The sequence below is a fragment of the Drosophila tropicalis genome, unplaced genomic scaffold (genome assembly GCF_018151085.1).
Source record: "Drosophila tropicalis isolate 14030-0801.00 unplaced genomic scaffold, ASM1815108v1 contig_443, whole genome shotgun sequence".
In the NCBI taxonomy this organism is placed as follows: Eukaryota; Metazoa; Arthropoda; class Insecta; order Diptera; family Drosophilidae; genus Drosophila; species Drosophila tropicalis.
The window spans coordinates 2,131,616-2,156,437 of record NW_027172907.1 but is presented as its reverse complement, the minus strand read 5'-3'; the positions used below and the strand labels follow the sequence as shown (position 1 = coordinate 2,156,437).

Below are 24,822 nucleotides of genomic sequence, written 5' to 3'. Positions count from 1 at the left end.
ATAAGCAACAAATTAACTCAAATGGAATATCCGTGTTTTTTAAAACAAAAATTTCATTTCGAAAGTTTAAACTCCTGACTATTTGTTGAAAAGTAAATAAATTGCATAATATTTTCAATTATAGTCTTGTCCAATTAATTTTTACGAAAATATACCGTAAAAGTTGCGATTTTATCGGTAATCGGTATGCAGTTACATATATTTAAGTTGTTTTTTTTTTTTTTTATTATTGCCCTTTTTCTTGAAACTCGAGCTTATTAACAACAATAAATGTTTATTTTTCACATTACCTATATGAGTAATATAGCGTTTTATTGATCTTTCTTCTAATTAGGATTTAACAAAACTGTAATTTAAGGTCCTCTCACTTCTTGGCTGGTTGCGCTTGTGGGGGGAACCACCTCGGCTGGTGGATTAGCGTTGCGAAAATTGGGAAATTGTTCCCAAGGTGCCGACAGATCGAATTTACGGAACTCTTGGGCTAACTCCAGAGGTTCGCAAACAACACGTTTCTTCTCATCATCATAGCGCAGCTCCACATAACCGGAGAGAGGGAAATCACGACGCTGCGGATGTCCCTCGAAACCGTAATCGGTCAATATGCGACGCAAGTCGGATGATTGGCAAAAAAATACACCGTACATGTCCCAAATCTCGCGTTCATACCAATTGGCTGCCTTGTGAACATCGCACGCTGAATCCAGTGGCGTAAGCTCATCCGTATAGGTCTTGACACGAATGCGAGCATTGAAGCGTAACGAAAGCAAATTGTAGACAACCTCGAAACGATTTTTGCGGCAAGGGACATCCAAACCGGCAATATCAACTAAATTGGTGAATTGTGCCTGGTGATGATCTTTCAAGAATTGAAGCACAGGCACTACTCCTTCAGGCGCAATCAGTACTTCCAGCTCATCCCCAGCAGTCAATTGCACCTTCTGCACGTATTTGGGTAAGCATTCGGCCACATAGCGTCCGAAATCCGAGAGACTAGTGCGAGCGGCTGCGTCTGGTTTCCGCACAGTGGCTGGAAATATTGATGAACGTTAAGTTGGGTGGTACATCTTGGTCTATTATACTTACGCTTTTCAGCCTTTTTGGCATCAACGGGCGCTGTGCTAGCCATACGCAGGACAGCTGTGCTACCTGCGGGTATCACTACAAAGACATGGTCATAGTCAAAATAAGCGTGTTCAATATGTATTAAGTATCCAGCTGTTTACCATGTTTAGTCGTTAAAGCAACGGCAGCAGCTCTAGCGCCCAGATTCCTTATTAAAGCTGCCATCCGCTCGATTTAGTTAATAATTCGCACTAAATTTCTGACACTTTATGTAATAACAAAACGTCAACTGTTGTTGTACTTTCAGTGTTGGTTTACGTCAATTGAATTTTGTTCCGAGTGAACCACTTTTAGTTTCAATGCTGTGCACGAAATATGCACAACTAGTTCGAATACAATTTTTTTATGGTTTGTTATTAATATTTATTATAGTTGTGAAATTGTGAATCAAAAGGAATAATTATTTCTATGTGGTAAACTGTACACCAATTTATATTTTGTATGCCATAAATTGAACGGACGTACAGCTAGTTCCTGAGCCCTTGAATTGTTTTGTTTGGAACCAGTTTAGAGGCCTACCATATTTTGAGTAGTGGGGAACGCCAAAGCGTTCTGTTTCAGAAAATTTTTGCTCATAATAAGAACAAGCGGAAACTAAAACAGAACAAAACAAAACAAAACAAAAATAAAATGGTAGTTGGAACAATCAGTATTTATTTTATGCGATTGACTTATTTATATCTTTATTTCGCTTTTAGAATAATCTTAAATGGATGGGCCATTCGGCCACAATAATGGATATTCAGCGCTCTCTACAAAGCGACGACGAATCGTGTGAAGTTATCCTGGCAGCCAAAGATGGCGCGAGTGTGCGTGCCCACCTCTTTATCCTCAGTACATGCAGCGATCTGATGCGGAATCTATTAATGGACTTACCACCAGGCCAGGAGACCACAATCATTCTGCCTGACATTCGTGGCGACCTGCTAGAGAGTATGCTATCATTTATCTACGTTGGTGAGACAAGTCTGCCCTCGGCGTCGTTAACTGAATTCGTAGAGGCAATAAATCTATTGGGTATCAAATCGGCCATTAGTTTTGAGTGTAATCCCACATCCCTGAACAGTACAAATGTAGACACCGTTGCTGAGGGCTCCATGGCTGTTCAGACGGCAAAATCAATTGGCGACTTGCAAATCGAGCATGCAGAATTACTAGATGAGGAGGATGAATCTGGGCACCAACAACATGGCTCTGGCGGCACTGGTGGAAACACGCTTCTCGCCGATGCTCAAGGTCACCAACAACAACCTGCTCAGAGTAGCCGGTCACTCGAATATCTCGATGTTTACGGCGATCAGCCGAAGATTACCTATTCCATTGAGCACATGAGCGGCACTTCCAGCGGCAATCAATATATTCTAACAGAAAACACGGGCACTTTCACCATATCCCAATCAGCTGTATCCATTTCGAAATTGGATCCATCCAATGTTCATTTGGCCGATGATGATGCGGAAAATGATTGCAAAGATGAAGTCGAGGAACAGGATAGCCAATTAATTGAAGAGGAATATGCCCCATCTGACCCGCTAATAGGCCTCGCTATTGGAACCGATGCGGAAATGGGCGAAGCTGATGGTGATGATGATGACGAAGGCGAAGATGAAGTTGGCGATGTTGAAGATGTAATGGAAATGGATGCCAAGCCGCAATTGACCAAATCAAAATCTCGTCGTGTTACTGCTCCGAAGATAAAACGACCCACAGCCAAGCCACCAATTAAATACACTGCCCTTAAGAACGAGAGTAAAGATGGTATTACCGATGCTCTTGAACTTGCCGCTGATGCTGTACTCCGTCTCGGACTTAGTTTACAGAAAGCAGCCGATCGTTATGACATATCGAAGACTGTTCTCTGGCGTCGCGTTCGCCATAGTCCCGAATATATGCGCAGTAATCGTGAGAAGCCATCATTATCAGAGGCATACGAACGTCTCAAGAACGGCGACTCGCTGAAGAATATTAGCCACGATCTAAGCATTCCGATGTCGACTTTACACCGTCATAAGATGCGACTAGCAGCCCAGGGTCGCCTGCCTGACTTTGTGGCCTGTCGTCGCCGTGATACCACACCCAAAGATGAGCTACGCGACAAACTGGCCAAGGCCCTACATGCTTGTACCCATGAAGGTATGTCACAGAATCATGCGGCGAATCTGTTTGAGATACCCAAAAGCACGCTTTGGCGGCACCTGCAACGACATACTGCTGAAAAGGAGCGTAAAGTTAAAATGGAGCGGAACGATGATGATGATGATGAAGATCTTCTTACCTAAAGTAGCACGCCTTTCCCTCCCCCAAAAAATTAGACTACCGCAATACTGTTAACTAGATTTATTATTAATTAAACCTAATTTTACAAACTGTAAATTTGAATTTAAGAATTGTAAACTTTATTCTCGTCCTTTCGATTGTGATAGTCTTTAATTTCGGGAAATATTTAAATTTAAGTGTGTTTAGGAAAGGAATTCTGAATTTCTATTAGATCATAAAGTTGTGACCCTTCATGTTGGTGAAGCCTGCATTTCCGATCCGAGCGTTCGATCCTTTTGCGTATTTAAATTCCAACTTTCTTCGATAGTGTTGAATAGTGTGAAGTTATGCTTTCGATATATAATCGGAATTTAAAGTAAATCTATAACTTTTGGTATAGAACGCGAAGGTTTTATTAATTCAATTAAATTTTAATGTAGAGCTTAAAGTAGGGCCTCAGTTTTTTGTCTGCCCCCCGCTGCCTACGCTCATGAAAACAGTTTTATTATTATTGTTGTTGTCGATAACAGCGGCGAAATGCCGGCGACGACGGGTTTTTTAAGTAGATGCGAAATATTCATATATTTTGGCGTTTATATTGTTTACATTGTGATTGGTCTGTATAAGATCTATGAGTTGCGCGATCGCATCTTGGACGAAGCCCAGTTTCAGTTTTCCGAAGGATGGAGCCTATTCCCGTTTACCCAACGTCGTCGCGACGATAGCAACGACGAGTTGGAGAATTTTGGCGATTTTATTGCCAAATTCTGGCCATACTATGTTCTTCATGTCATTGTTAGTGGATTTCTCCATAGTAGATGGCCAAAGTTTCTTTGTTATGGCTATGCCGGTGTGTGTGCCTTAGCGTTGGGATTGCATCTGCACTGGTCCTCGCTGGCAGTGTTTGTGACACTTGTGGCTAGCTACTACTTGATTGGTCAAACTATGAGAGTCTGCAAACGGCATGTCTGGTTGTTGTCCGTAGCTTGGATTATGTGGATCAATGTGATGAAAAATAGCAACTGGTGGTACGAAAGCGTTGGCTATGCTGAATATGTCCTGGTGATAGTAACACTCTCGTGGAGTTTGCTGCGTGGCTGTAGCTATGCTCTGGAAAGGATCGCCGCCAAGGACACCAAAGCTGATCAATCCAGTTATGAGCTGACACACTATTTGGGATACGCCATGTATTTTCCGTGCCTAGCTTATGGACCCATTATCAGTTATCCACGATTTGCAGCAAGGCAGGACCAAGACACGTCAAGACCACAGAACTGGACGAAACTTGCAGTTGCAGTTTTACGGAGCGGCTTTTGGTGGCTATTGATGCAGTGCGCTCTCCATTACTTCTACATTTACTACATGGCCAGGGATGCGAATATGGTGGCAATGATGGATTCAGTATTTTGGCAGCATTCTGCTGGCTATTTTATGGGTCAGTTCTTCTTCCTCTATTATGTGGTTACTTATGGATTAGGCATAGCGTTTGCGGTGCATGATGGAATCCCAGCTCCATCACGTCCCCGTTGCATAGGCCGGATTCACTTCTATTCTGACATGTGGAAATATTTCGATGAAGGGCTCTATGAATTTCTCTTTAAGCATATCTACTGCGAGCTCTGTGGCAAGCAATCGTCTCCAGCTGCTAAAATCTGCGCGACAGCCTTAACCTTTGCCTTTGTCTTCGTATGGCATGGCTGTTACACGTATGTCCTCATCTGGAGTGTTCTCAACTTTTTCTGCCTAGCGGCTGAGAAAGTCTACAGGGCATTAATATCGATTCCCTGCTATAGCGACTGGACTCTTAGACACTTGGGCCCGGTGGGCTCTCAGCGACTGCATGCTGTCCTAGCTACGCAACTTTTCATTCCCGCAGCCTTCTCCAATGTTTACTTTATAGGCGGCCAAGAAATCGGTGATTTTCTAATGCGTGGAGCCTATCTTAGTGGTTTGGGAAACTATTTGGCCCTGTGCTTTTGCAGTTATTGCTTCTTTCAATGCTCTGAACTTCTGGTAATAACCAGGACCAAAACTAACAGGACGAAATCCAATTAATTGTTAGAACATAAGAGTAAAAAGTATTTTGTATATAACAAAAACGAATATTTTTTTATTGTCCATTCAAATCAATATTGCCATTGCTCTCCTCAGTCTCCTGCCAATCCAACCATTTGGTCTGTGTGTAAGCGGACGACTGAAAGTTCTCCAGCAGCTCGTCCAACATCTCGTCACAGGTTTGTGTATGCTGCGTGTTGTAAAGTCCGTCGCCTGCATCCGGCCAATGGGTTTGAGTTTGTATATTTGATAGACACAGCTCCTCAAGCAATTCGTCGCAAGTTTGTGTGTGCATATCAGAAAACGCTGAGGTCTGTAGAGCAAAGAATTCATCTCTTGTTTGAACTGTCGAATGCTCGTAGGAAGAAGGTGGGTAGGTGTTAGTTGATTGTGACTCCGTTGCAGTATCTGTCATTGTGGCCTGATTCTCTTTGGTATCGGGCGTTTGAGTTTGTATATTATGCCGTAAGAGAGGCGTGAGTACTTCATTCTTCATATCCATACCAAATGGATCCACGGACTCTGTTTGCGTCTCCATATCTAGCCTTTCCAATTGTGGTTGATTTGAGTTGACAATCTCCACGTTAGGAATGTAGCAATATATTGGGATAATCTGCTGGGTCATATCAGTTGTTGGACATTGAGTGATCTTCAAAAATTGATTTGAGTTAGTTTTAGTCCAAGCTTTCTGTGTTGATATGGCCACTTTCTCTGCTCGAGGCTCATCCTCTTCCTCTCTATCCTTGGATATAATGTGATTCTTGCGACGCATATGAGTCCTAAGACCTGCTTTGCTATTGTATGTCAGCTCACATACCGGACACTTGTGCTCCTCACATTGATGCTTCTCTAAATGACGCTGAAGCAAAAAGCGTTCGCCACAATTCTCGCAGATCAGCTTTTTATCCAGATGACACTTTTGGTAGTGCTGTCGCAACAGCCGTATGCTAGTGAAACTCCGACCTCCCACTCGCTCTGAATAATAAAGGCATGATACGACTGGACAGTGAAATGTAATGTTAGGATCGGAAGGCGAAGGTCTGTTGTTATCCAAAGCTGTGGTCTCAACTTTATGCCGCCGTCGCAAGTGTAGTTGATAGTGACTAAGATTGTGGAAAACTTGATTTCCGCAAAGCTCACATCGGTATTCGCGCTCGGGCAGCAGATCTGATATATTTGGAGTGTATCTTTTAGTTAATGGCATACTGATACGATCGAAGAAAATAGTTTATTTGGATGTAAACAAGTCCAACAATCGATAGGCTATTAAACAAGCTTTTCAACACTACTATTTAATGCCGTGTTGCCAGAGTCTGTGAAGACTCCTTAACCTGTTTGGCAGCACTGGTAACAACTAAATGAACGCGTAAACACGTCCATTTCGCTTCGTTTCGCTTTATAATCTCGAGGTAAAAAGGTTGTTGCAATAAATTCTTCACAACATATATATATATATATATGTAAAGTATATATATATACGTATATGTATAAGTGCGTTATTAATTATACGAATTAGTGTGTGAATGAATATATTGTACATATATGTATATATTGTGTGTATTAACAAATATAAAGGCCACTAAAGTGAATTAGCGCCCCAGAGCAAAAAAGAGGCCAGCGAAGGCTCAAAAGTGCACTAAAGTGAATTTCTGTTGCTATTCGTTCACCTTTATATATGTACACACTCACATTACATATGCATAAATGACTTTTTTTTTTGCAGTGCCACGCGAATTCAGTTCGAGTTTAGTTTGCATTTCGTTTTTCCTTGAATAGTAGTCGTCATATCCTCTGTTTCTCTTTTTTTTTCACCGTGTGGTACACACACCTGCGTTGCCGTATATTTTTTGCTAAAAATATGTGTGTTAAGTAAAAAAAACAAAAGCAAAAAGAGTGAACGATGAGCATTGAGTTCTACATACGCCCTTCCCTTGCCACCTTCGGTGTGTGTACATCCTCCCCCGCTCGTGTCTAATTTTGGCGCGACGACGTCATCCTCTCAGCATCAACATCAACATCTGTTTTAATAAGCGTTTTTCTGCTCTGTTCTGTTCTGCTCGGCCAGTAGCGAGTTTGTCTATAATTTAACTCAAGTTATTATTGCTCGTGTTATTATTTTCACAACTGTTGCTTTGGGTTTGTCTTTCCACAAGAAGAAGACAGACACGGGGGCGGATACAAGCACAAGGTCATTGCTTATACTTCGCTTCACTCCACATGGGGGGGCACCCCATCTCCTTCTCAGCCCTTTCTTCTCGTGTTACATGTCATAGGAAAGCAATTAATAATTTATTTCTATCTTATTTGTCTCTCTAACCGACATGGAGGAGACTAGAATCATTAAAAGTACTTACCCGGGGCGATAACATCCAATACAAATAAACTAGATATATAAATCGTGAGTATAATTAATACGCCTTTTGACGCAAAGTAGTCACTTCCCTTAGATATACCTATGTACATACATATGTATAAACATAGGTATATATTAGTTGATAATTGATTAAAACTTTATTTCTTACTTAATATCTTTTGAACTAAGCGTTTAAAGTGATATATGTAAGTTTACCCCTGTAAGCCCAAACAATGGGTAATTTTTAAGAACTTTTCAAGGAGAACCAATAAAAATTGTTCTTGTGGGTTTAATTATCTATATCTTCGGAAATATTTATCCGATTAGTTTATGTTTAGGAAATATACACACGCTTAGACATCCTAGGTGTTTACCTGTATCCTGTATAAATCATAGGTGTAGACATATATCCCCATACACTTCAAGGGCATACAAAAAAGTCCCCATGTTGGATAGATCGTATCCTCTTAATTATTTTCATACATGTTTAATACAATTTGTTAGGCGTTTCACGTTAATGTTGCTACAAAATTTCGCCGATGTTTCTAGGTCGCATAATTTTGAATCCGTATAACCTCAATTTAGAATTTTCTTTGGAAACGACGACGTACACAATACACAAAACAATTTAACAAGCTGGGTTATCGCCAGTCAATTGTCTGGAAATAACAATTTCATCATGCCAATTCAGAGCTTACAAGTCGACTAAGCTCTCTCTCTCCCTCCCTCTCTCTGTCTATTAGCAACTCAGAACTATGGGTTAATAAGCATTTCGCAAGAAATTGAAACTTGAATTTCATAAAAATATTAGGCCAACTTTGTTATACTTTAAGATGCAACCAAACGAACTTCCAAGTTGGAAACAAAAGTATATACATTGCGTTCGTCTCGTCTCGAATCGACAAATGAAATCGCCAAGCATTTTAATGTCAAATTGTAAATCTTACACCATTCTGGCCAGAAATTAGTTTTCATTTCTTAGTACTTTAAAATTATGCTATTCAGCCAACTGGAATGTAAGCTTTTATCATCTGCCATTTGAAAAATGCATAGCAAGTCGGCCGATTTTTTTCTGATTGTATATGGGCAGACCCAGATAAAAAGCGAATATTGCTGTGCGGTTGCCCAATGCTGGAGAGAAGACCATTAAACAAGTTAGTTTGTGATCATCTCGAGTCCATGAATAACTCAACAAGTAAGCGAGTGAGTAAATTGTTTCATCTAATTGAGCCGTTTGTGCCCACTGTGCATAGTTTGATGGAAATCAGAGAGATCTCTGACGTGTTCGAATGTCGGCTTGTCCTGAAGATGACGTCAGTTATTTAAATAAGAGCACAAAAGATGAGCTTATTGTCTGTAGATCAACATTGTGTTTCAATAGCTGTCTCAGTGAAAGTAACCACCACAATGGACAAAATTAATTAAGAAATTAAGCGTAATTTAGCATTCCACTGTTAATTACATTAAAGTTTGTATCCATCTATCTATGTATTACTCATATTGAACTTTAAGTTCCTCCCATTTACTAAAACATACTGTGGGTTAAGTTCGCCTACAAAACAATTTGTAAAAATACTTTGCTTATTTCCGCCAATTGCAGCCGGTTCAGTCAGTCAAGCTTAAGTTGGCGTTCTTGGTTAGAGAGATACAATCTGGTTTACTGTGACTTCCGTCTCAGTGTTGCAGCGGCATTTGGCTAGCGAAAGTTTTATTTTGGTTTTGTTTCTCTTTCGTTTTTGCAACTGACAAGCATATGCCATTTACTGTGCTGTTACACGACAAACAACAAGCTCATTAGGTGGGCCCTATCTTATCAGTCAATGGGAATACTAGAACCAGACTCAATGACAATGATAGAGACAACATGGGACATGCCTACATACATACATACATAATTGCAATTGTAATTGTTGCAAAGCCTCTACATGTTGACTGTTCATTTCAGAAATGCCAATTGAAATTGGCATGTGACGACCAAACGACCGAACGAACGACCGGCCTAGTGAAATTTACTTGTTGCATTTAGTCTACCACTTAAGCCCAGCACACATTGACTTGAAAATTAATAACACATATATTGTTTATTAATCACAATAAGATGCATTTTCTTTGACTCACTCTCCTTGTCTAAAGCAGTTTAACCATAACATGAGAATCAACTATGTATTAATTTATTTGTAATTGAATTCTTTAGTATATTACCCAATTCATCATATTAAATGAAACAAGTAGTATAAATTATGAAGTTAATAGTACATACTACGAAACCATATGAATTTAAAGTGTGTTATTGACTGATCTAATAAAATGTTTCCTGAATATGGATTTAAAGCGATTTCATAGTAATATATTTTTCATAATTTTCTAGCACCAAAAATTGACCAAGTAATTTGCAATGTTTCTAGCTCTGCTATTGGTCACAGATGGTTAAAGACATACATATGTACATACATAAATTGCGTGTGTGTGTGTGTGTGTGTAAGGCAATGTGCCCCCCTTTTCCCCCTATTCGTTTTGATGGCCATAGGTTTTCTTTTTTTCATTTTTATTGGGTTTTGTGTGTGCCAAAACTATGACTCACTCGGGCGATCGCTCGATCGGGCGCCATTTCGAGTGTGTGTTTGTGTGTGTGTGTTACTATTTCTGTCTAGATTTCGCTTGGCCAACATTTGAATTGCTCTAATTTTGCCTTATTTTGGATCTAATTTTGCAGCTCCGGTAATTTGTTTACCCCCCTGCCACGTGCATTTACTAGCCTACTACTACTTTTAGTACGTAATACTAATATAGAATGAGCAAGTCAACGGGAAATGCACCACCGCAATTTACCTACGTTCCACCGCAATCGGCGCCGCCATCCTATCAGGAGGCAGTGGGCGGAGTCAAGCCAGTGGGTCCCTATACGCCAGTCGTGGCCCCAGCAACCTCAACCAATGCAACGATTGTGACCACAGTGGTGCCCATTAGCCGCACCTCCACGCACATGATATGCCCGTCATGTCATGCAGAGATTGAGACGACCACACGCACTGAGCCAGGAATGATTGCATACCTATCCGGATTTGTTATTGCACTGCTAGGGTAAGTCGTCTTTTATTTCACACCATTGCCATTACCATCATGCTGATTTCCAATTTGTTTTAAATTCTAGCTGCTGGTTGGGATGCTGTCTAATTCCTTGCTGCATTGATGATTGCATGGATGTGCATCACACATGCCCCAATTGCAGGACGTATTTGGGACGCTATCGTCGATAAATCTTTGCTACGGACACTTGCGGGCATTAATGGTTACACACGCACACAATATACACACACACACGCCTATATACGCAGAACAATGCGGAGAATTAGAGTGTTAACTTTAAGCAAGCGAATTGCCTTTGTTTATTTAAATGTAGTAATATCGTTTTATTCTAATCATATACATATATGCTAATACCACTTGCTAAATTGCTCAAGCATCAGCCAGGGCTATAAGCTATTCTTAGTTTGGCATTGAACTCTAATTGTAATATTATAAGTTTGTAAATGTTTCATTTGATTTTATGATCAGCTAATATTGTAATAGTTATGTACATTTTTTTTTTCCAATTCCTAATTCGTAATCCACAGAGAAAATTGAATCTGCTGCATACATACAAATCAAATGCATTATGAATGCTAATTTCGGCCAATATAATCCCATTTTATAAAGGCCAATAAATGATATTTACATAATATACAAAAGTAAATTTGTATTTTTGCAATACATCATATATATACACATATAAAATGCACATAAAGACGACCTATACATTATTTGTAAGACGCACGCAAAGAAGATGAAAGTAAAATAATAAACCAAATATTTTATTTTTCTAAATCTTCTGTGAGAAATACATCTGCGGAGTGCACGTAGCTGCTCTGCATGTTATTGACCACTGCTATTAAAGGCTTCTTTGTGTATCAAATATCCAGCCAACTCATTGTAATTTGTCTTCTAATATTGAAATAAAACTCCACAAAATAACAAAACGTATAACATTCTTCTACTAATCATCGATGCGGTTAAATGGGTCATTCAATTATCTTTATACATCATGAGTTTTTTAGGAAAATGCGAAAACTTATTTATGTATTTTAAAAATAGGTCGAAGTTGACAGAGTTACAGATTCACAAAGTTAGGGTTATTAGAGAATATTAGAGATCTTTTTTTTTTTTTTTTTACATATATTATGAATCCAGTTATTTTTCTCAGACTGTATTTTCGACAATACCTGAACAAATCTGCATAGTTGGAATGTTTGCCACTTGCTTCATTTCATATATGTATATCTTGTCATTTCATTTGAGGTAGCTGAAAAAGGGGCCTTTTCGGAAAATTCCATGTCCTGCATCCCCAACTTTTTTAACGACAATCTTTAGGGATTGTCAAAGACATCCCAGGCAACCACCTTCTTTCGTCCTGCGCCAGGATTTCTGGATTTTATAGTTATGAAAAAGAAATAGGATAATTCTTTCCATGCCAAATCTACCACGAAATTTGCACCAGAAAAAATGTGATATACCAGGCAAACAGAATTACTTAGTAGGTAACTGCTTTAAAATTTTTATTAAATGTGTCACGGACTTTTGGGCATTTGAATATTCGAATTTAACCGCCAGGTGGGATTTTTGAATTTCACGGGCAAGGAAATCTGAAGTTTTAACGACGAAATTCGCACAGGAGAAAATGTGAAACACCAGGCAAACAGAATTACTTAGTAGGTGGCTGGTGTAAAATTTTTATTAAATGTGTAACGGACTTTTGGGCATTTGAAATTTTAAATTTAACAGCCAGGCGGACTTTTCGAATTTGGAGGGCATCGAAATTTGAAGTTTTAGCGACGAAAATTGCACTAGATCACATGTAAAACACCAGGCCAACAGAATTAATTAGTAGGTGGCTGCTGTAAAATTTTTATCAAATGTGTAACGGACTTTTGGGCATTTGAATTTTCGAATTTAACCGCCAGGCGCGATTTTTGAATTTGGCGGGCAAGGAAATCTGAAGTTTTAACGACGAAATTCGCACAGGAGAAAATGTGAAACACCAGGCAAACAGAATTACTTAGTAGGCAACTGCTTTAAAATTTTTATTAAATGTGTAACGGACTTTTGGGCATTTGAATTTTCGAAATTAACCGCCAGGCGCGATTTTTGAATTTGGCGGGCAACGAAATTTGAAGTTTTAGCGACGAAATTCGCACTAGAAAAAATATGAAACACCAGGCAAACAGAATTACTTAGTAGGCAGCTGCTTTCAAATTTTTATCAAATGTGTAACGGACTTTTGGGCATTTGAATTTTCGAATTTAACCGCCAAGCGCGATTTGATCGCGAAAGTTGATCTTTTAACGACGAAATTCGCACTAGAAAAAATATGAAACACCAGGCAAACAGAATTACTTAGTAGGCAACTGCTTTAAAATTTTTATTAAATGTGTAACGGACTTTTGGGCATTTGAATTTTCGAAATTAACCGCCATGCGCGATTTTTGAATTTAGCGGGCAACGAAATTCGATCTTTTAACGACAAATTCGCACAGGAGAAAATGTGAAACACCAGGCCAACAGAATTACTTAGTAGGCAACTGCTTTAAAATTTTTATTAAATGTGTAACGGACTTTTGGGCATTTGAATTTTCGAAATTAACCGCCAGGCGCGATTTTTGAATTTAGCGGGCAACGAAATTTGAAGTTTTAGCGACGAAAATTGCACTAGATCACATGTAAAACACCAGGCCAACAGAATTAATTAGTAGGTGGCTGCTGTAAAATTTTTATCAAATGTGTAACGGACTTTTGGGCATTTGAATTTTCGAATTTAACCGCCAGGCGCGATTTTTGAATTTGGCGGGCAAGGAAATCTGAAGTTTTAACGACGAAATTCGCACAGGAGAAAATGTGAAACACCAGGCAAACAGAATTACTTAGAAGGCAACTGCTTTAAACTTTTTTCAAAAACTCCTTATTTCTCGGTCATTTGAAGGACGATCAGAATGTCCTTTGGTCCGATTGTAGTCCTCGATGATCCGCTTATAGTGACACTATGAGATCCTGGAATGTCCTTTAGGAAACTGAGATAAAAGGACTTTTTGGTTTGACGAAAAATGGCAAATATCTCGCGAGTCCTTTAAAGGATCAGGACGAAAGTGATGTCATGAAACTCCAACCATCAAGGTCTGTCTTTGGTGCAAAGGAAATCTCGATAGTCCTGCGGAGAGCTGAGATATCGAGGATTTCATTAATTTTGCCCGGTTTATTGGCCACTTTGAAGGATTTGGGACTTGGAAAAAATTACAAGTGCAAAAAACAGGAAAAGTGCTCATAACTTGGTCATTTTAAGAACGATTGGGGTGTTCTTTGGCCAGCTTGAAGTCCTTGTCCACGCAGATCGATTGACATCTCCTGGTCCTGGAATGTCCTTCGGGTAGCTGACAAAAAGGACCTTTTCGGAAAATTGCATGTCCTGCATCCTTAGATGACCCCAACTTTTTCTGATGCGAATCTGTAGAGTTTGTTAAGGACATCCTAGGAAACCATGTCTTTTCGTCCTGCGGCAGGATTTGCGAATTTTAGAACTAAAATATTGAAAAAGGATAATATTCTCGAGCTCATATCTCCGCAGGACATGGGTCGAATTCGACAAGACACACTTTTTTGGATTCTCCAGGAGCAGGACTATCGATCTGCATGCAAGGACTTTCAATATCCTTCCATAAATATTGCTCGAATTTTTGTAAGGGGGTGAGTCAGAAAAATGGCAAAAAATCGCAAAAAAAACATAAATGTCCTTATAACTCAGTCATTTGAAGGACGATCAGAATGTCCTTTAGTCAGATCGTAGTCCTTGATGATCCGCTTATAGTGACATAAACAGATCCTGGAAAGTCCTTTAGGAAACTGAGATAAAAGGACTTTTTGGTTTGACGAAAAATGGCAAATATCTCGCGAGTCCTTTAAAGGATCAGGACGAAAGTGATGTCATGAAACTCCAACCATCAAGGTCTGTCTTTGGTGCGAAGGACATCTCGATAGTCCTGCGGGGAGCTGAGATATCGAGGATTTCATTAATTTTGCCCGGTTTGTTGGCCACTTTGAAGGATTTGGGACTTGGAAAAAATTACAAGTGCAAAAAACAGGAAAAGTGCTCATAACTTGGTCATTTTAAGAACGATTGGGGTGTTCTTTGGCCAGCTTGAAGTCCTTGTTCACGCAGATCGATTGACATCTCCTGGTCCTGGAATGTCCTTCGGGTAGCTAACAAAAAGGACCTTTTCGGAAAATTGCATGTCCTGCATCCTTAGATGACCCCAACTTTTTCTGACGCGAATCTGTAGAGTTTGTTAAGGACATCTTAGGAAACCATGTCTTTTCGTCCTGCGGCAGGATTTGCGAATTTTAGAACTAAAATATTGAAAAAGGATAATATTCTCGAGCTCATATCTCCGCAGGACATGGGTCGAATTCGACAAGACACACTTTTTTGGATTCTCCAGGAGCAGGACTATCGACCTGCATGCAAGGACTTTCAATATCCTTCCATAAATATTGCTCGAATTTTTGTAAGGGGGTGAGTCAGAAAAATTGCAAAAAATCGCAAAAAAAACATAAATGTCCTTATAACTCAGTCATTTGAAGGACGATCAGAATGTCCTTTAGTCAGATCGTAGTCCTTGATGATCCGCTTATAGTGACATAAACAGATCCTGGAAAGTCCTTTAGGAAACTGAGATAAAAGGACTTTTTGGTTTGACGAAAAATGGCAAATATCTCGCGAGTCCTTTAAAGGATCAGGACGAAAGTGATGTCATGAAACTCCAACCATCAAGGTCTGTCTTTGGTGCAAAGGAAATCTCGATAGTCCTGCGGAGAGCTGAGATATCGAGGATTTCATTAATTTTGCCCGGTTTGTTGGCCACTTTGAAGGATTTGGGACTTGGAAAAAATTACAAGTGCAAAAAACAGGAAAAGTGCTCATAACTTGGTCATTTTAAGAACGATTGGGGTGTTCTTTGGCCAGCTTGAAGTCCTTGTCCACGCAGATCGATTGACATCTCCTGGTCCTGGAATGTCCTTCGGGTAGCTGACAAAAAGGACCTTTTCGGAAAATTGCATGTCCTGCATCCTTAGATGACCCCAACTTTTTCTGATGCGAATCTGTAGAGTTTGTTAAGGACATCCTAGGAAACCATGTCTTTTCGTCCTGCGGCAGGATTTGCGAATTTTAGAACTAAAATATTGAAAAAGGATAATATTCTCGAGCTCATACCTCCGCAGGACATGGGTCGAATTCGACAAGACACACTTTTTGGATTCTCCAGGAGCAGGACTATCGATCTGCATGCAAGGACTTTCAATATCCTTCCATAAATATTGCTCGAATTTTTGTAAGGGGGTGAGTCAGAAAAATGGCAAAAAATCGCAAAAAAAAACATAAATGTCCTTATAACTCAGTCATTTGAAGGACGATCAGAATGTCCTTTGGTCAGATCGTAGTCCTTGATGATCCGCTTATAGTGACATAAACAGATCCTGGAAAGTCCTTTAGGAAACTGAGATAAAAGGACTTTTTGGTTTGACGAAAAATGGCAAATATCTCGCGAGTCCTTTAAAGGATCAGGACGAAAGTGATGTCATGAAACTCCAACCATCAAGGTCTGTCTTTGGTGCAAAGGAAATCTCGATAGTCCTGCGGAGAGCTGAGATATCGAGGATTTCATTAATTTTGCCCGGTTTGTTGGCCACTTTGAAGGATTTGGGACTTGGAAAAAATTACAAGTGCAAAAAACAGGAAAAGTGCTCATAACTTGGTCATTTTAAGAACGATTGGGGTGTTCTTTGGCCAGCTTGAAGTCCTTGTCCACGCAGATCGATTGACATCTCCTGGTCCTGGAATGTCCTTCGGGTAGCTGACAAAAAGGACCTTTTCGGAAAATTGCATGTCCTGCATCCTTAGATGACCCCAACTTTTTCTGATGCGAATCTGTAGAGTTTGTTAAGGACATCCTAGGAAACCATGTCTTTTCGTCCTGCGGCAGGATTTGCGAATTTTAGAACTAAAATATTGAAAAAGGATAATATTCTCGAGCTCATATCTCCGCAGGACATGGGTCGAATTCGACAAGACACACTTTTTGGATTCTCCAGGAGCAGGACTATCGATCTGCATGCAAGGACTTTCAATATCCTTCCATAAATATTGCTCGAATTTTTGTAAGGGGGTGAGTCAGAAAAATGGCAAAAAATCGCAAAAAAAACATAAATGTCCTTATAACTCAGTCATTTGAAGGACGATCAGAATGTCCTTTGGTCAGATCGTAGTCCTTGATGATCCGCTTATAGTGACATAAACAGATCCTGGAAAGTCCTTTGGGAAACTGAGATAAAAGGACTTTTTGGTTTGACGAAAAATGGCAAATATCTCGCGAGTCCTTTAAAGGATCAGGACGAAAGTGATGTCATGAAACTCCAACCATCAAGGTCTGTCTTTGGTGCAAAGGACATCTCGATAGTCCTGCGGAGAGCTGAGATATCGAGGATTTCATAAATTTTGCCCGGTTTGTTGGCCACTTTGAAGGATTTGGGACTTGGAAAAAATTACAAGTGCAAAAAACAGGAAAAGTGCTCATAACTTGGTCATTTTAAGAACGATTGGGGTGTTCTTTGGCCAGCTTGAAGTCCTTGTCCACGCAGATCGATTGACATCTCCTGGTCCTGGAATGTCCTTCGGGTAGCTGACAAAAAGGACCTTTTCGGAAAATTGCATGTCCTGCATCCTTAGATGACCCCAACTTTTTCTGATGCGAATCTGTAGAGTTTGTTAAGGACATCCTAGGAAACCATGTCTTTTCGTCCTGCGGCAGGATTTGCGAATTTTAGAACTAAAATATTGAAAAAGGATAATATTCTCGAGCTCATACCTCCGCAGGACATGGGTCGAATTCGACAAGACACACTTTTTTGGATTCTCCAGGAGCAGGACTATCGATCTGCATGCAAGGACTTTCAATATCCTTCCATAAATATTGCTCGAATTTTTGTAAGGGGGTGAGTCAGAAAAATGGCAAAAAATCGCAAAAAAAAAACATAAATGTCCTTATAACTCAGTCATTTGAAGGACGATCAGAATGTCCTTTGGTCAGATCGTAGTCCTTGATGATCCGCTTATAGTGACATAAACAGATCCTGAAAAGTCCTTTAGGAAACTGAGATAAAAGGACTTTTTGGTTTGACGAAAAATGGCAAATATCTCGCGAGTCCTTTAAAGGATCAGGACGAAAGTGATGTCATGAAACTCCAACCATCAAGGTCTGTCTTTGGTGCAAAGGACATCTCGATAGTCCTGCGGAGAGCTGAGATATCGAGGATTTCATTAATTTTGCCCGGTTTGTTGGCCACTTTGAAGGATTTGGGACTTGGAAAAAATTACAAGTGCAAAAAACAGGAAAAGTGCTCATAACTTGGTCATTTTAAGAACGATTGGGGTGTTCTTTGGCCAGCTTGAAGTCCTTGTCCACGCAGATCGATTGACATCTCCTGGTCCTGGAATGTCCTTCGGGTAGCTGACAAAAAGGACCTTTTCGGAAAATTGCATGTCCTGCATCCTTAGATGACCCCAACTTTTTCTGATGCGAATCTGTAGAGTTTGTTAAGGACATCTTAGGAAACCATGTCTTTTCGTCCTGCGGCAGGATTTGCGAATTTTAGAACTAAAATATTGAAAAAGGATAATATTCTCGAGCTCATATCTCCGCAGGACATGGGTCGAATTCGACAAGACACACTTTTTTGGATTCTCCAGGAGCAGGACTATCGATCTGCATGCAAGGACTTTCAATATCCTTCCATAAATATTGCTCGAATTTTTGTAAGGGGGTGAGTCAGAAAAATGGCAAAAAATCGCAAAAAAAACATAAATGTCCTTATAACTCAGTCATTTGAAGGACGATCAGAATGTCCTTTAGTCAGATCGTAGTCCTTGATGATCCGCTTATAGTGACATAAACAGATCCTGGAAAGTCCTTTAGGAAACTGAGATAAAAGGACTTTTTGGTTTGACGAAAAATGGCAAATATCTCGCGAGTCCTTTAAAGGATCAGGACGAAAGTGATGTCATGAAACTCCAACCATCAAGGTCTGTCTTTGGTGCAAAGGAAATCTCGATAGTCCTGCGGAGAGCTGAGATATCGAGGATTTCATAAATTTTGCCCGGTTTGTTGGCCACTTTGAAGGATTTGGGACTTGGAAAAAATTACAAGTGCAAAAAACAGGAAAAGTGCTCATAACTTGGTCATTTTAAGAACGATTGGGGTGTTCTTTGGCCAGCTTGAAGTCCTTGTTCACGCAGATCGATTGACATCTCCTGGTCCTGGAATGTCCTTCGGGTAGCTAACAAAAAGGACCTTTTCGGAAAATTGCATGTCCTGCATCCTTAGATGACCCCAACTTTTTCTGATGCGAATCTGTAGAGTTTGTTAAGGACATCTTAGGAAACCATGTCTTTTCGTCCTGCGGCAGGATTTGCGAATTTTAGAACTAAAATATTGAAAAAGGATAATATTCTCGAGCTCATATCTCCGCAGGACATGGGTCGAATTCGACAAGACACACTTTTTTGGATTCTCCAGGAGCAGGACTATCGACCTGCATGCAAGGACTTTCAATATCCTTCCATAAATATTGCTCGAATTTTTGTAAGGGGGTGAGTCAGAAAAATTGCAAAAAATCGCAAAAAAAACATAAATGTCCTTATAACTCAGTCATTTGAAGGACGATCAGAATGTCCTTTAGTCAGATCGTAGTCCTTGATGATCCGCTTATAGTGACATAAACAGATCCTGGAAAGTCCTTTAGGAAACTGAGATAAAAGGACTTTTTGGTTTGACGAAAAATGGCAAATATCTCGCGAGTCCTTTAAAGGATCAGGACGAAAGTGATGTCATGAAACTCCAACCATCAAGGTCTGTCTTTGGTGCAAAGGAAATCTCGATAGTCCTGCGGAGAGCTGAGATATCGAGGATTTCATAAATTTTGCCCGGTTTGTTGGCCACTTTGAAGGATTTGGGACTTGGAAAAAATTACAAGTGCAAAAAACAGGAAAAGTGCTCATAACTTGGTCATTTTAAGAACGATTGGGGTGTTCTTTGGCCAGCTTGAAGTCCTTGTTCACGCAGATCGATTGACATCTCCTGGTCCTGGAATGTCCTTCGGGTAGCTAACAAAAAGGACCTTTTCGGAAAATTGCATGTCCTGGATCCTTAGATGACCCCAACTTTTTCTGATGCGAATCTGTAGAGTTTGTTAAGGACATCTTAGGAAACCATGTCTTTTCGTCCTGCGGCAGGATTTGCGAATTTTAGAACTAAAATATTGAAAAAGGATAATATTCTCGAGCTCATATCTCCGCAGGACATGGGTCGAATTCGACAAGACACACTTTTTTGGATTCTCCAGGAGCAGGACTATCGATCTGCATGCAAGGACTTTCAATATCCTTCCATAAATATTGCTCGAATTTTTGTAAGGGGGTGAGTCAGAAAAATTGCAAAAAATCGCAAAAAAAACATAAATGTCCTTATAACTCAGTCATTTGAAGGACGATCAGAATGTCCTTTAGTCAGATCGTAGTCCTTGATGATCCGCTTATAGTGACATAAACAGATCCTGGAAAGTCCTTTAGGAAACTGAGATAAAAAGGACTTTTTGGTTTGACGAAAAATGGCAAATATCTCGCGAGTCCTTTAAAGGATCAGGACGAAAGTGATGTCATGAAACTCCAACCATCAAGGTCTGTCTTTGGTGCGAAGGACATCTCGATAGTCCTGCGGGGAGCTGAGATATCGAGGATTTCATTAATTTTGCCCGGTTTGTTGGCCACTTTGAAGGATTTGGGACTTGGAAAAAATTACAAGTGCAAAAAACAGGAAAAGTGCTCATAACTTGGTCATTTTAAGAACGATTGGGGTGTTCTTTGGCCAGCTTGAAGTCCTTGTTCACGCAGATCGATTGACATCTCCTGGTCCTGGAATGTCCTTCGGGTAGCTAACAAAAAGGACCTTTTCGGAAAATTGCATGTCCTGCATCCTTAGATGACCCCAACTTTTTCTGACGCGAATCTGTAGAGTTTGTTAAGGACATCTTAGGAAACCATGTCTTTTCGTCCTGCGGCAGGATTTGCGAATTTTAGAACTAAAATATTGAAAAAGGATAATATTCTCGAGCTCATATCTCCGCAGGACATGGGTCGAATTCGACAAGACACACTTTTTGGATTCTCCAGGAGCAGGACTATCGATCTGCATGCAAGGACTTTCAATATCCTTCCATAAATATTGCTCGAATTTTTGTAAGGGGGTGAGTCAGAAAAATTGCAAAAAATCGCAAAAAAAACATAAATGTCCTTATAACTCAGTCATTTGAAGGACGATCAGAATGTCCTTTAGTCAGATCGTAGTCCTTGATGATCCGCTTATAGTGACATAAACAGATCCTGGAAAGTCCTTTAGGAAACTGAGATAAAAGGACTTTTTGGTTTGACGAAAAATGGCAAATATCTCGCGAGTCCTTTAAAGGATCAGGACGAAAGTGATGTCATGAAACTCCAACCATCAAGGTCTGTCTTTGGTGCAAAGGAAATCTCGATAGTCCTGCGGAGAGCTGAGATATCGAGGATTTCATTAATTTTGCCCGGTTTGTTGGCCACTTTGAAGGATTTGGGACTTGGAAAAAATTACAAGTGCAAAAAACAGGAAAAGTGCTCATAACTTGGTCATTTTAAGAACGATTGGGGTGTTCTTTGGCCAGCTTGAAGTCCTTGTCCACGCAGATCGATTGACATCTCCTGGTCCTGGAATGTCCTTCGGGTAGCTGACAAAAAGGACCTTTTCGGAAAATTGCATGTCCTGCATCCTTAGATGACCCCAACTTTTTCTGATGCGAATCTGTAGAGTTTGTTAAGGACATCCTAGGAAACCATGTCTTTTCGTCCTGCGGCAGGATTTGCGAATTTTAGAACTAAAATATTGAAAAAGGATAATATTCTCGAGCTCATACCTCCGCAGGACATGGGTCGAATTCGACAAGACACACTTTTTTGGATTCTCCAGGAGCAGGACTATCGATCTGCATGCAAGGACTTTCAATATCCTTCCATAAATATTGCTCGAATTTTTGTAAGGGGGGTGAGTCAGAAAAATGGCAAAAAATCGCAAAAAAAACATAAATGTCCTTATAACTCAGTCATTTGAAGGACGATCAGAATGTCCTTTGGTCAGATCGTAGTCCTTGATGATCCGCTTATAGTGACATAAACAGATCCTGGAAAGTCCTTTAGGAAACTGAGATAAAAGGACTTTTTGGTTTGACGAAAAATGGCAAATATCTCGCGAGTCCTTTAAAGGATCAGGACGAAAGTGATGTCATGAAACTCCAACCATCAAGGTCTGTCTTTGGTGCAAAGGAAATCTCGATAGTCCTGCGGAGAGCTGAGATATCGAGGATTTCATTAATTTTGCCCGGTTTGTTGGCCACTTTGAAGGATTTGGGACTTGGAAAAAATTACAAGTGCAAAAAACAGGAAAAGTGCTCATAACTTGGTCATTTTAAGAACGATTGGGGTGTTCTTTGGCCAGCTTGAAGTCCTTGTCCACGCAGATCGATTGACATCTCCTGGTCCTGGAATGTCCTTCGGGTAGCTGACAAAAAGGACCTTTTCGGAAAATTGCATGTCCTGCATCCTTAGATGACCCCAACTTTTTCTGATGCGAATCTGTAGAGTTTGTTAAGGACATCCTAGGAAACCATGTCTTTTCGTCCTGCGGCAGGATTTGCGAATTTTAGAACTAAAATATTGAAAAAGGATAATATTCTCGAGCTCATATCTCCGCAGGACATGGGTCGAATTCGACAAGACACACTTTTTTGGATTCTCCAGGAGCAGGACTATCGATCTGCATGCAAGGACTTTCAATATCCTTCCATAAATATTGCTCGAATTTTTGTAAGGGGGTGAGTCAGAAAAATGGCAAAAAATCGCAAAAAAAAACATAAATGTCCTTATAACTCAGTCATTTGAAGGACGATCAGAATGTCCTTTGGTCAGATCGTAGTCCTTGATGATCCGCTTATAGTGACATAAACAGATCCTGGAAAGTCCTTTGGGAAACTGAGATAAAAGGACTTTTTGGTTTGACGAAAAATGGCAAATATCTCGCGAGTCCTTTAAAGGATCAGGACGAAAGTGATGTCATGAAACTCCAACCATCAAGGTCTGTCTTTGGTGCAAAGGACATCTCGATAGTCCTGCGGAGAGCTGAGATATCGAGGATTTCATAAATTTTGCCCGGTTTGTTGGCCACTTTGAAGGATTTGGGACTTGGAAAAAATTACAAGTGCAAAAAACAGGAAAAGTGCTCATAACTTGGTCATTTTAAGAACGATTGGGGTGTTCTTTGGCCAGCTTGAAGTCCTTGTCCACGCAGATCGATTGACATCTCCTGGTCCTGGAATGTCCTTCGGGTAGCTGACAAAAAGGACCTTTTCGGAAAATTGCATGTCCTGCATCCTTAGATGACCCCAACTTTTCTGATGCGAATCTGTAGAGTTTGTTAAGGACATCCTAGGAAACCATGTCTTTTCGTCCTGCGGCAGGATTTGCGAATTTTAGAACTAAAATATTGAAAAAGGATAATATTCTCGAGCTCATACCTCCGCAGGACATGGGTCGAATTCGACAAGACACACTTTTTGGATTCTCCAGGAGCAGGACTATCGATCTGCATGCAAGGACTTTCAATATCCTTCCATAAATATTGCTCGAATTTTTGTAAGGGGGTGAGTCAGAAAAATGGCAAAAAATCGCAAAAAAAACATAAATGTCCTTATAACTCAGTCATTTGAAGGACGATCAGAATGTCCTTTGGTCAGATCGTAGTCCTTGATGATCCGCTTATAGTGACATAAACAGATCCTGGAAAGTCCTTTAGGAAACTGAGATAAAAGGACTTTTTGGTTTGACGAAAAATGGCAAATATCTCGCGAGTCCTTTAAAGGATCAGGACGAAAGTGATGTCATGAAACTCCAACCATCAAGGTCTGTCTTTGGTGCAAAGGAAATCTCGATAGTCCTGCGGAGAGCTGAGATATCGAGGATTTCATTAATTTTGCCCGGTTTGTTGGCCACTTTGAAGGATTTGGGACTTGGAAAAAATTACAAGTGCAAAAAACAGGAAAAGTGCTCATAACTTGGTCATTTTAAGAACGATTGGGGTGTTCTTTGGCCAGCTTGAAGTCCTTGTCCACGCAGATCGATTGACATCTCCTGGTCCTGGAATGTCCTTCGGGTAGCTGACAAAAAGGACCTTTTCGGAAAATTGCATGTCCTGCATCCTTAGATGACCCCAACTTTTTCTGATGCGAATCTGTAGAGTTTGTTAAGGACATCCTAGGAAACCATGTCTTTTCGTCCTGCGGCAGGATTTGCGAATTTTAGAACTAAAATATTGAAAAAGGATAATATTCTCGAGCTCATATCTCCGCAGGACATGGGTCGAATTCGACAAGACACACTTTTTTGGATTCTCCAGGAGCAGGACTATCGATCTGCATGCAAGGACTTTCAATATCCTTCCATAAATATTGCTCGAATTTTTGTAAGGGGGGTGAGTCAGAAAAATGGCAAAAAATCGCAAAAAAAACATAAATGTCCTTATAACTCAGTCATTTGAAGGACGATCAGAATGTCCTTTGGTCAGATCGTAGTCCTTGATGATCCGCTTATAGTGACATAAACAGATCCTGGAAAGTCCTTTGGGAAACTGAGATAAAAGGACTTTTTGGTTTGACGAAAAATGGCAAATATCTCGCGAGTCCTTTAAAGGATCAGGACGAAAGTGATGTCATGAAACTCCAACCATCAAGGTCTGTCTTTGGTGCAAAGGAAATCTCGATAGTCCTGCGGAGAGCTGAGATATCGAGGATTTCATTAATTTTGCCCGGTTTGTTGGCCACTT

At 40.2% G+C, this 24,822-nt stretch overlaps 5 protein-coding genes across 7 annotated transcripts; 3 read left to right on the top strand and 2 right to left on the bottom strand.

The window, feature by feature from the left end:
• Positions 1-273: 273 nt before the first annotated feature.
• ND-30 (NADH:ubiquinone oxidoreductase core subunit S3) lies at positions 274-1,383 on the bottom strand. The gene is made up of 3 exons (XM_068286436.1): positions 1,224-1,383; positions 1,084-1,158; positions 274-1,027 (listed from the first exon to the last, which is right to left on the bottom strand). Exons 1-3 carry the CDS (start codon positions 1,285-1,287, stop codon positions 354-356), a joined length of 813 nt encoding a protein of 270 aa, XP_068142537.1. The 5' UTR covers positions 1,288-1,383; the 3' UTR covers positions 274-353.
• Positions 1,384-1,650: 267 nt separating this feature from the next.
• LOC137573793 (protein jim lovell) lies at positions 1,651-3,521 on the top strand. Its single transcript, XM_068285832.1, has 2 exons — positions 1,651-1,755; positions 1,821-3,521. Exons 1-2 carry the CDS (start codon positions 1,753-1,755, stop codon positions 3,399-3,401), a joined length of 1,584 nt encoding a protein of 527 aa, XP_068141933.1. The 5' UTR covers positions 1,651-1,752; the 3' UTR covers positions 3,402-3,521.
• A 253-nt stretch (positions 3,522-3,774) lies between these two features.
• rasp (protein-cysteine N-palmitoyltransferase Rasp) lies at positions 3,775-5,477 on the top strand. The gene has a single exon (XM_068285833.1). It carries the CDS (start codon positions 3,916-3,918, stop codon positions 5,431-5,433), a length of 1,518 nt encoding a protein of 505 aa, XP_068141934.1. The 5' UTR covers positions 3,775-3,915; the 3' UTR covers positions 5,434-5,477.
• Asciz (ASCIZ zinc finger protein) lies at positions 5,460-6,760 on the bottom strand. Its single transcript, XM_068285834.1, has one exon. It carries the CDS (start codon positions 6,635-6,637, stop codon positions 5,489-5,491), a length of 1,149 nt encoding a protein of 382 aa, XP_068141935.1. The 5' UTR covers positions 6,638-6,760; the 3' UTR covers positions 5,460-5,488.
• On the top strand, positions 6,755-11,802 carry LOC137573796 (LITAF domain-containing protein). 3 transcript variants are annotated; one of them, XM_068285836.1, is made up of 3 exons: positions 6,755-6,842; positions 10,500-10,867; positions 10,938-11,802. In XM_068285836.1, the coding sequence occupies exons 2-3, from the start codon at positions 10,578-10,580 to the stop codon at positions 11,041-11,043; spliced, it is 396 nt and encodes a 131-aa protein (XP_068141937.1). In that variant the 5' UTR covers positions 6,755-6,842; positions 10,500-10,577; the 3' UTR covers positions 11,044-11,802. The 3 variants fall into 3 exon arrangements, with proteins under 3 accessions (XP_068141937.1, XP_068141938.1, XP_068141939.1); XM_068285837.1 differs by having other exon boundaries at positions 6,786-6,850; XM_068285838.1 differs by lacking the exon at positions 6,755-6,842 and adding an exon at positions 7,813-7,831.
• Positions 11,803-24,822: the final 13,020 nt, after the last annotated feature.

Bases quoted from the DNA above. Each gene is read 5' to 3' on its own strand.
- ND-30 (XM_068286436.1), bottom strand. From the start codon at position 1,287: ATGGCAGCTTTAATAAGGAATCTGGGCGCTAGAGCTGCTGCCGTTGCT. The intron at 1,159-1,223 runs GTAAACAGCTGG...ATGTCTTTGTAG, and splicing joins TGCTTTAACGACTAAACATG to TGATACCCGCAGGTAGCACA. The intron at 1,028-1,083 runs GTAAGTATAATA...CAATATTTCCAG, and splicing joins TGCCAAAAAGGCTGAAAAGC to CCACTGTGCGGAAACCAGAC.
- rasp (XM_068285833.1), top strand. From the start codon at position 3,916: ATGCCGGCGACGACGGGTTTTTTAAGTAGATGCGAAATATTCATATAT.
- Asciz (XM_068285834.1), bottom strand. From the start codon at position 6,637: ATGCCATTAACTAAAAGATACACTCCAAATATATCAGATCTGCTGCCC.
- LOC137573796 (XM_068285836.1), top strand. From the start codon at position 10,578: ATGAGCAAGTCAACGGGAAATGCACCACCGCAATTTACCTACGTTCCA. The intron at 10,868-10,937 runs GTAAGTCGTCTT...TTTAAATTCTAG, and splicing joins TTTGTTATTGCACTGCTAGG to CTGCTGGTTGGGATGCTGTC.